The sequence below is a fragment of the Marmota flaviventris genome, chromosome 10 (genome assembly GCF_047511675.1).
Source record: "Marmota flaviventris isolate mMarFla1 chromosome 10, mMarFla1.hap1, whole genome shotgun sequence".
Classification (NCBI taxonomy): domain Eukaryota; kingdom Metazoa; phylum Chordata; class Mammalia; order Rodentia; family Sciuridae; genus Marmota; species Marmota flaviventris.
In genome coordinates, this window is record NC_092507.1 from 77723982 (window position 1) to 77735464 (window position 11483).

Sequence of the window (11483 nt, forward strand, 5' to 3'; positions counted from 1 at the left end):
AATTAAAGAACCATCGGATGATTTCATCCTAATCAGAAGTTCTGCATATGTTCCTTATCTACATTCTATTGATGGTGTGTTTTTGTATGTGTATTTAATTATGTATTTGCCCTTTGTGTGAATTCCTTCTGTAACTTTTCTGAGACTGTAGCATATGATCTAGAAATTACTTCCAACTAGGACAAGACAAAGAAATCAGAAACAGATGTATGCCTCTGTGGCCTCACATTGTTGTTATTTTATCTCTGTCCTTAAGAAAGAGGAGCAGGGGCCTGGGGAATCCAGTTACTTCTAAAGCTCTCTAGACACTCATTTTTTTACCATGTAGAAATTTCTGCATTTCTTCTGGCATGTTGCTGATCACTATCTTCCTGTACCCAAAAGCTCTAATTAAAAACAAAACCAATCACACTATGCATATGAGTAACTTTTAGCAAGCATAACCATAGCTCCTTTATTTTTTAAATTATTTTACTGAAGTAAAATGGAACCCACTGGCACTCTAATTATGAGCTACATGCCAGTCCTCTTTATTTTATTTGGATTCAGAGTCTCACTAAGTTACTGAGGTAGCCCTCAAACTTTTGATTTTGCTGCCGTAGTCACTGGGATTATAGGCATGTGCCACCAACCTCAGCACCACATACACTTTCCATTAAATGAATACCTGGTGTTCTGTGAGTACCTTTCTTTGATCTTGATTTATTTTAAAACTCCGCAGGTAAATGATCACATAAAAATTTTAAACTTCACAAAAAGAAAACATTACTTTTTAAAAATTTTTAATTAGTTATTGATGGACCTTTATTCATTTATTTTTTATATGTGGTGCTGAGAATTGAACCCAGTGCCTCACACATGCTAGGCAAGTGTGTTACCACTGAGCCACAACCCCAGCCTGTAAACATGAGTTTTATGTTTAAAAAAATTAAAAACAACAGCGTACATCTCTGTTATATATTATGAGAAAATATCTTTCTTGTTCTCCCCTATAAGTTGTGACTAGTGCCTGGCATTTATTGAGTTGGGTGCTCAATAAATATTAGTCAAGTGAATGCTTTTAAGTTACATTTAATTAATTTGCTTTCTTGGCAAAATACTAAGCCAAAGTGGTCTTTGAACTTTGTAGTTGCCATTATCTCTAATGTTTGTCCTTCCAATCTGTGTATCCCAAATGCTTTCATTCTTATCGGGCCACCAGAAATTCACTGCCTTCTACAAAACCTTCCCTGATCAGTCCAAATATCATTTCCTTGACTTCCTGTACATAAATTTAAGAAGTTAAGGTCTCTAACAACACTTTAAAGTCTCCTATTCAGTCAAAATTTTTGGGTTAACTAGGAACCTGACCCCGTAGTTCCAAGAATACTACCAGTCTAAAAATACACCCTTTAATTCTTAAGCATCCGAAGGCTTAGCCTGTTTCCCTTGGTGATCCCTCCTAAGGCTTCTCAGCTGCCCCATCCCCCTCCTATCTATCTAGTAATTCCTCTGTTCCATCTTGGTGCTCTTTCCATTGGGTGGACATTTTATCTATAACCCTTCACATCCTTGTACAAGAGGCGAGTAAGCAAAAAATTTCATAATTATTATAGTCATGTTCTTCACTCCTATTTCTGTGCCAAACACTATAACAATAAAAAATTTGTTTTAAGGACTCACAAATAAGTTATATCATGGGAAAGCATAATGTGCACACTTGATTTTGCTGATATAATTCATCTTCATACATATGGGATCCTATTTATCCTGGATTTTTCTGAAATAGATTTAATTCCAAAAACTTACTTATGTGTTCTGGGAATTCCAGCATTTCTACTTCCAAATTGCATTTCTGACATTAAACCAAAAGTACTATGAAATTGTTAGAAATGCATTCCAGTTTTTTAGCTTTGAAAATATGTCCCTTGTAATGTGGCCTCTGAGGCTAACTCTGCTTTGGGGGACTAACTGACATGTTTATTTCTAAGATTTTTCCAATGTCTTTGAGCATCACATGGGGACTTCAATAATTTCTCTGAGGTATATATTTAAAAGTATAAATGTATTTTAAAGTATAAATGTCACACACAACTGGGGAGCATTTTCATGCCTCCTGCTTCATCTTTTAATGATTAAAAAATAAACCCTGACTGCAGGTAGCATAACAGGAAGCACTCAGCCAAGACTGGCTCTTTCTTAAACTGAATCTCAGTTTCTTCAGCTGCAAAATGGGGTACATGCACCTGCTATTTGTAGGATTGTATGAGACTATGCAGGATTATATGTAGGATTGTATGAGTATAGTGTTGGTACAAGTACATAACTGTTTCCCTTCCCCTAGCTTCCTTCATCTTTTCATACAGGAGAGCATTGCCTGAGAATGTAGTTACATACATCAGGGCTTTTATACCATTGAGTGGAAATGTCACCATCTGAGATACCATGATTCTAAAAACTATAGTAGTGATTTTCTGTGCATTGTGATGTTCTCTCTGCCCACCAGATGGCAGAGATTCCTTTGGCATGTTTTGCAAGGTATGTAGACATCTTTTGACTGGTATATCAATAAGGCTTCTAAAAGGAAAAAAAAAAAAAAAAATGAATAAACTGGCCCCTGCACATTTGAAACAAATGTTTTCAGGCATAGGGGTAGCTAGTGGTTATTGACTACCCCCTCATCTTTTCCAAACTTTTCATCTCTTTTGTTCCTTCTCTTCTAGTCTTTTGCATGTCCTGTTTTGCTCTGCCTAGAGCACTTTCCCCTTAGTTGCAGACTTCCTCACTTGGCTGACTATTCCATCCTTCAGGTCTTAATTCAGGCATCACTGCAATCAGTAAGACTTCCCTGACCTCTCATTCTGAGTCCAGGTGACTGTCTCTATCCTGCTCCTTAGCATCCTGTTCCTCATTAAGTAAGTACCCTGCTCAAATGAGCCTCCCAGTTATCTCTCCTTCTGGCACCTAAATAGTGCTTGGCACAGGTAGACACAACCCTGTGGAATGGATGGCTGCTTCCATAGGACCTTAGTCACCTTTGATCCTTCCTATTATGACACTTAACATATTATCATTCCCTCTTGTCTGTATTACCCACTAGATTGTGAGCTCCGTGACAAGACTTATCTAGTTCATGCACATTGTATCTCCAGTGCCTGACACATCATCAGGCTTCCATGAATATTTATTTAAAAATAAGCACATATATAGCTATGCTATATGCATATACACAGCATACCTGCAGCAAACATAATCTTTGTTGGAGATGAGTGAGGAGAAATGATAGCAGGACTCTATACCTGTTATCAGTCTGTCTTTGCTACAGCAGCATCTATATGCAGAGTCAGCCAGAGAAACTTCTGATAGCAATTTCACTAAGTTTTATGTTGGCCTAAATTTTCAGTGAGTGAATTTAGAATTCATGTCCAACTTTGTAGGAGGTTAAATATAGTTTGCAGAGCAAGTTTGGAGAGGCCATTGAACATTTAAAGAGAGAGAAGATATGTTTGCAGTCTGGTGGCCAAACAGATGCAGTGATATAAAAAATATGCAGTAGGACAGCCTTTATTGATTTAGGTAGTTAACTAGAAATGAAGCTGAAGCTGGGCACAGCAACATGTGTCAGTAATACCAGCTACTCCAAATGCTGAGGCAGGTGGATCCAATTTCAAGTCCAGCCTCAGCAACTCAGTGAGACCCTCTCTCAAAATAAAAATTAAAAAGGAGTAGGATGTAACTTAAATACCCAGTATCACAAAAAGAAAAAAAAATGAGGTGGAGGTGCAACATTTAAGGAAAAAAAAAAAAAAGACTTGCTACATGGGAAGTGCTCTTGGTGTTGAGCATCAAATGATTCTCATGAGACCTTCTCTGCTCTGTGAAGGCTTCAGGATAAAGGTAGAAACTGGCTCTAGCCAAGAAGGGCCTTGGTCACTTCCATTTATTTATTTTTTTTTTTTAAGGATCTCAATGTGAGATATATAGATAGATATTTTTAATGACAAGATGACAAAGCAAGTTCACAATTTTTAATATTTTTATTTAACAGTACACTTAACATAATTTACAGTGAATTTATGTATCAAGTTGAGCCACATGAAATTGTTTCCATTCAGCTATTTTTCAACTCAGCAGTGGAGGCTGAACATTAGGCTAAAAGAAACTAAGTTCTAAAGATGAGACATACATATGTATTAAGAACGAGGAGATGTCTGCCATACCTTTTAAGTTGTAATTTACAAGTATAAATACTGGAGGCTTCCCTATCTGTAGGTTCACAAGTCAAAGAAAATGCAGCAGTAACTGAAGCATAGTGGACCTGTAGAAAGATTAACTGATTTTCTCCCTTAATCAACAGATTATCTTTCTGCTGTTAAAGGTGAGAGGGTTCTGTTGCCCTCACTTTCCCCCACTTCAACAGTAGAAATAATGCAGATAATGTACCTCTTCCCTACATAATTTCCTTTTTCAGCTTTCCCTCTCCCTATGTTCTTCATGGCCCATCTCCTCTTGTGCCTCTGGAGTAAGTGAAGAAGCTTTTGCATTTTTCCACACCCATATCAAATTTTTAACTTGATCTTTGACTTTGAGAAGTTGTGAGATATACCTTGCTGCTTTCAATAAAGAAGATCATTTTGATAATACCAATGAGTCTAAGATTGTTAAATTCTTCACGCTGTCTCATCACTACAATGTGAGATGGATCCAAATATGTTGCAACAACGTGGCCTTGGGCCTGCACTTGGTTATGAAATGTTGTGGCAAACTCTCCTTGTATAGTAATGTTATTGGCTAAGAACTCTATGCTTAACCCTATCATCAAGCATTCTAAAATACTTTATCCTTGCTGTGCTCAAAGACTTTCAGAAATTTCTCCTTGATGGAGCATCTGAAATCTTCATAGAAGTATAGGCAAGACTCTTTTGGTAATTTCTTTTTTTCCCCAGATACAGTGTTTATTTAGTCATCTGAGTAGGGGCTGACCCCAGAGCGTCCGTAATTGCAGTCAAGGGGTGGCAGGTGTTTAAATTGGCATCTGGGCTGCAGTAGGTGGAAAGAAGAACATTGAGTTCCTTTCCACATAGAGTCATGTATAGTTTTTCAGCATAAGATGAAGTTTCAGTAAGAAGGAAAATCTGGACTTTAGCTTTTCGGTTTTTCTCTGGATGTAGATTTTAGGGAATTTGTTCATATTGTAAAACCTCGTAGTATTCTTTTAGGAGCATGACTTTTAGTAACATCACTTCCTTTACCCTGCCTGCCTTTATCCTGGTTTGCATACCTATCTTATCCTTGAACAGTTGCCAGGTCTTAACTAATTTTCAGAGCCCAATTTCATCACTTTCTCCACACAGTATCTAGCTAGTTTTTTGTATAGAATTGTGTCCAGTGACTATTTATTCAACTGTTAAAATTGCTTTGCTTTGGAGCTGTTTTAATCTGTCTACTGCCCAACTGGGTGTAGAAGACTTAAGTGTTTGCTACATTAGGAAGTTGTAAGAGACTTGAATTGGGGTGTACGCCCAGGTGTCAACCATTCCATTTTCTTTGGGAAATTCTAATACATAAGCATAGTACTCCACTGATCACATCGGTGTTCTGGGACCCTTCCCTACCTCTCAAACACATCTTACTATAGCTCATTGATCTAGGGATTACATCTAATTGGCTGGATGCCTCAAAATGTCACTTCCAGATATTTGAAACTTTAAGGAGAGTAGGCTTGATTTGAGTCCTATTTAAGACAGATCATGAAGGGAAATTCAGAGACTCATCACTTGTTCCCACTTCACCTGAGGTCCGTTCCTTCAGCTCTTTTTCAATTCTGTGAGCTTCCCCATCATCCTTCCAGGAAATCCCTTTTGTGCTCAAGTTGATTAAAGTCTATTTCTGTTGCACACATTCAGAGGATCTGAGCCAATGCAATGATTGAGAAGGTTGCAAAGAAAGCCTGTGAGGCTCCAAGGCCTGACATTGCCTTCAACTTGCCATGTGGCATACAATAGTCACTAACTTGTAATTCACACACTCATCTTCATTACCAGGGTTTTAAGACAATGCTTGTGAGAATACACTGAAGAATGGATAGAATTATAAAGTGCAGTAGTCGCAAAGGAAGTTTATTTGAAAATGAGGAAATATGGACATCGGAAAGCAGGGTCCTGTTTGGGGAACAGAGGACTACTTCTGGAGGATAGAGTTCCTTATATTAAAATATAGGTATTTATAATATTATATAACAAGGTCAACAGAGAGATGACTGTTAATTTATACTCACAGATCCCAAGAGGAGGCATGACATATTGCAAGGGGCCACAGAGGGAAGCACTAATGAGACAAAAGGAGCAAAAGAAAATAAGGGCAGAAGCCTTGATGGTGATTTCTGTGGGAAGGATCAGACAAAGAGGAGTTAACAGTTCAGGATTGGCTAGTTTTGATGACTTCAACCAATTTAGGGGAATAGGGATTATCCCTAGTTACCTGTTAACTGGCCCTTGGATGATTAGAGCAGGGGACTAGTGACCATGGGTGCAAAGGACCCATAGATTAGGTGTTGGGGAAAGTGGGGTGGGTTGTTCTGCATTTGAAAGGTATGTCCAGGGCTAGCAGTTTACTATCTCTAAGCATTGGCTAGCCCTGGATGGGTGTGTTGGGGGCGGGGGGGTTTCCCTCCAGAGTCAATTCAGATGTCAAAGTATCAAAACATAAAAAGTTAAAATCATGGGTAATAAATCACATAAGATAGTTTCAGGAAAGAAGGAAGGAATTGGATGTAGATCATAAGGAGCTTGTGTTTCATTATGCAAATGATATTTTGCAGCAACCCAAAGGATTTTGAGCAGGGGAATGGTAAGAGTTATATATTAGGAATACTACCCTGATGTCTTTAGTCAGGAAAAGGTAGAATTTAAGGATCAGATCAGTGGGACCTATAATTAACTGGATATGGGGTTGATGGAAATGTGGGAATAAAAACTAACTTGAATGTTTTAAGCCTTTGTGACTGGAGGATGATACTGCTATTAATGTATGCAGGTGTCTGAGGAGAAGGCACTTCCAATATGAGTCTAAGGAGATAACTGGGCAGAAATGATGAACTGGGTTTCAGAAATGTTGATATGATCATATCTAACAGGCAGTTCTTGTTAATTGTTGCCTTGTGTGATATCTGGCATTTTGTGTTTTTGAATTCCCCAACTATGTCAGAAGAACCCTAAAGTACTTGTGTCTCTTCTTTGTCCCTCCCCAATATCTAACACAGACCCTCATTCCTCTGGTTCTTGTCCTTTTGGAGCTTAACCCAGGCTTTTATCATAGGGCACAGCCACCAAGACTTGACCATATGATGATGAAATAGTCTAGGCTCTCTTACTGCTTTAGCAGAGATCTAAAAGTACACAGGAGTACACACCCAGGACATACATAAGAGATTTAATAAGCCATGATTACCTTATCAGTAAATAAAGGGGTGAGTGGGCTGGACTTCCTTCCTTTCTTCCTTCCTTTCTCTCCCTCCCTCCCCCCCTCCTCCCTCCCTCCCTCCCCCCCCTCAGGGGCACTTTACCACTAAGCTACATCTCCAGACCTATTCTTATTATTTTTGTACCAGGAATAGAACCCAGGGGCACTTAATTACTGAGCTATATCCCCAACCCTTTTTTAAAAATTTTTTAAATTTTAAGACAGGGTCTTGCTAAGTTGCTGAGACTGGCTTTGAAATTGTGATGCTCCTGCTTCAGCCTCCTGAAGTTGCTGGAATTACAGGTATGTACCACTACATCTGGCAATAAAGGGCCTTTCTAAATGTTCTCTAAGAACATTTTCTGGTGCTAAGTTCTGTGAATCATTTTTGAGACTTTTTTATATTAAAAAGCTACCTAGTGGATCAGGGATAGTGTTTATCCTTGTTTTGTCAATCAACTTTAGGTCAGCCTCTTTGTCATAACTCCTACTAGACCTTGTTAATCTGAGAAGCAGTCAATTCTAAAGGTGTTAGAGCCTCCCTATTGCTTTCCCTGTTCTCTTATTCTTGGCTTCTCTTTATGCCCAAGATAAGGACACTCCTCACACACACATAGTTGGTTCATCTGTAGGGGTGAAAGTGTTCTAATACATGCTTTAAATATAATGTGGATGTCAATCGACCAATGAACCAAATCTGGATTTCTCTGGAGTATTCTAATTCTACTACAAGAACATGGATGAGTGGGGTATCAGTGGTAAAAAAAGTAAACATGCATGCAAAATGCAAAAGGTCATGATGAAAAAGAAAACAGCCAGGAGAAAAGGAAGTCACAATTATTAAAGGTCTTTCATACATGGCTCTCTACTGGATTCCTTCAGTCCTCCCACAGGGCTTTAAACTTGCAAAAAGCAAAAGATTTATATTATCTGAAGAGAAACTAGAGTATGTGCCTTTTGAACTTGTAAATACATATACAATATGTCTCTTCCCATTAGATTGTATGCCCCCATGAAGACTGGGATTATACAATGTCTTTTTTTTTTTAAAGAGAGAGAGAAAATTTTAATATTTATTTTTTAGTTTTCGGCAGACACAACATCTTTCTTTGTATGTGGTGCTGAGGATCGAACCCGGGCTGCACGCATGCCAGGCGAGTGCACTACCGCTTGAGCCACATCCCCAGCCCATACAATGTCTTTCTTGTTCATATTTCTATTCTGGTTCCTCACAGAGTTCTAGGCAAATAGTGGCTGCTGGGCAAATATTACATGAATGAGTGAATAAATACATTTAAACTTGATAGTGATGAAAAGTAATACTATCTCCATTTTACAGATGTTGAGGCATAGAGGGACTTAGTGACTCACCTCTGATCACATAGCTAAAAAGTTGAGGAATCTGAAGATTGAGGGTGGGTGCCTGAAGTTAGGCTCTTTCTATTTCCCTGAGCATGTCCCTCCTGAAAACTGCCCCAAGCAAGTGTCACAACCACATTCTATGTCTTTGTAACAGAAATGGACCACACCCTACTTGAAATAGTATCAGGGAATCATAGAATGGAAGAACAACTAAGAAACTGGAGAAGAGCTTGGGTTCAAGTAGTAGAAGTAAAAGTTGAGCAAAGCCCATACTGGGCATCCAAAAAGGAAAAGAAAAGCAAATGTCCATTGCAAGTTGTGGCATCCTAAGCCAGAAATGAGTCATCCCCTCAAGAGGCTATGCCCCTCTCCTCCCCCAGGAGGTCTTAATGGAGGAGAAGAGGGGCAGATGAAGCAGTCTATCACAATGCCATCTTTGAATGCCAGATGGACTTTTCTTTAGAAGTTTCTTGAGTGTTGAAAGTGAGAACTCACATGTCTCCCAATCCACCCCACACACTCCACCAGTCTGGTTTTTATTTTTATTTTTTTCTGTTGCTTCTGTTGTTGTTCACACTTTCCTGTAGGGTCATTTCAAATTCCTATTTCCTGATGACACAACATCCTTCTGTAATCAGCTGGCAGCGGGTAGAGCCTGCCAAAACTTCAGGTAGCAGCCCTGCCTGGCACCATTTTCAGCAGCATCCTGTTCACAACTTTCCAGTTTGACTCCAAATGCCAATTTTGGTTTGTGAAAATTTCCATGGCCTCCTGCTAGGCTACTCTCTATATATTCCAGCTTATAGCACAGTGATCTCTTGGGCTGGGCCCCAGCCCCCACCCTGTGCTCTGTGCTATCATTACTTCACAGAGGACTTTTTTTTTTTTGGTACTGGGGATTGAACTCAGGGACACTGGACCACTGAGTCACATCTCCAGCCCTATTTTTTATTTTATTTAGAGACGGGGTCTTGCTGAGTTGCTTAGCACCTCACTTTTGCTGAGGCTGGCTTTGAACTTGCGATCCTCCTGCCTCAACCTCCCGAGCCGCTGGGATTACAGGCACGCACCACCAAGCCCAGCCTGACACTTTTAACATTGGTAATGAGCAGTGACTTCAGACATAGCCCAACAACCCCACTTGGGAGGAGGGACATACTGGAGGAACCCAGAGAGGGTAAGGAACTCTGTTATATGTTCCAATTGTGACAGAACCAGGACTTGGAAACCAAGGCTTTAAGTCCACTACCCCAGGCTTCTTCATGAAAAAAGGCTGCTAAATTAGGAAGGTGAGGTTCTTGCAATTCTGCTACAGTATGCCAAAGAGTCTACAATTCTAGAGTTACAAGGAGGCCCTGCATTTTCTGTTGGAATAATTGATTCAGGATTTTCCCTTAGCAGCCTCCTCTGTTGTCAGGCTCTGGGCTAAGCATTTACTGATCTTCAATGCTCCCTACTACTTTAGGGTTTACTATTAGCCTTATTATGCAACTATAGATCAACTTATGAACAATTGCAATTCAAATCTTGACAATATTGAATCTTCCAATCCATGAACTTGGCATAACACTCCATTTTTAAAAGATCTTTCAATTCTCTTTCAATGTGTTGGTCTTGTACTTCTTTTGTTAAAATTATTCATATATTTTTCTTGTTATTATGCATGGAAATATTTTCATAGCTTAGTCTTCCCATTGTTTTTTAATAGTGTATTCTGAAACTTTTCTAAACTTATCACTTCTAGTATATTCTCTCAGATTCCTTAGGCTTTTCTACATATAAGATCATGTTGCCGGCAAAGTAAGGAAAAGGATTACTTCTTCCCCTCCAATGTGCATGTCTTCAATGTCTTTTTCTTGCCCTGTGGTACTGGTTAGGATCTTGCATGTAAAGCTGAATAGCAGCAGTAAGAGTGAACATTCTTGTCCTTTTTGCTGTCCTTTTGACAGATCCTGGTTGCTGTCTTTTCAAAATGAATCTTGGTGACTCTTCCAGAAAGGAGGTAGTAAAGCCTTTCTGCTGAATTAAGGAGTATCTTCATCATCTCCTCCTGCCTTCTTGCCTTGAAGATGTATGAAATGTGGATTTCTCATAAAGGACAAATGACATCCATATTTCTCTCTCAAAGGTCCCTCTGGAACAGCTTCATCCTTTCAGCAGCAGAGGTTTAATATGTGAAAGGAGTTTAACACCTTTCTTTTTTGGCCCCCTCCAGGGATTCAGTGAGTATGTTAGTCAGCTTTCCATCACTATGACAAAATACATGAGAAAAATCAACTTAAAGGATAATGATTTTTTTTTTTTTTTGACTCATGGTTTCAGGAGTTTCAGTCCAAGGTCACTTAGCTGTGTTGTTTTGGGGTCTCTGGTAAGGCAGAACATGATGGTGGAAGGTCCTGGTAAAGGAAAGCTGTCATCTCATGGCGGCCAGACAACAAAAAGAAAAGGGACCCAGGGACAAGATGTAGCCTTCAAGGGTAGGCCCCCCAGTGACCTGCTTCTTCCAACTAGGCCCCTACTCCTGAAGTTCCCACTACTTCCCAATAGTGCCACCAGCTGGGTATCAAGCCTTCAACATATGAGCCTTTGGGGACATTCCAGATTCAAACTGTAACAGTGAAGGAAAAATGAAAATTATGGTGCTTAGAACTCTGATGCAAGATCTCGCTAAATTCCAGAAG

At 39.4% G+C, this 11483-nt stretch overlaps 1 protein-coding gene across 2 annotated transcripts in view; it reads left to right on the forward strand.

Annotated features, from left to right (window-relative positions):
* The window catches only part of Cdc7 (cell division cycle 7), a 41875-nt gene extending 30790 nt beyond the window's left edge, over positions 1–11085 (forward strand). The window contains exons 13-14 of one of the 2 annotated variants that reach the window (XR_011708880.1): positions 7662–7743; positions 10752–11085. Coding sequence is in view for 1 of the 2 variants with exons in the window: in XM_071618042.1 (XP_071474143.1) it covers positions 7666–7676 (11 nt within the window). In the remaining variant the exon portion in view is untranslated. Of the gene's footprint in view, positions 1–7661; positions 8063–10751 lie in introns of those variants that run through there. The other variant, XM_071618042.1, reaches the window with a different exon arrangement.
* Positions 11086–11483: the final 398 nt, after the last annotated feature.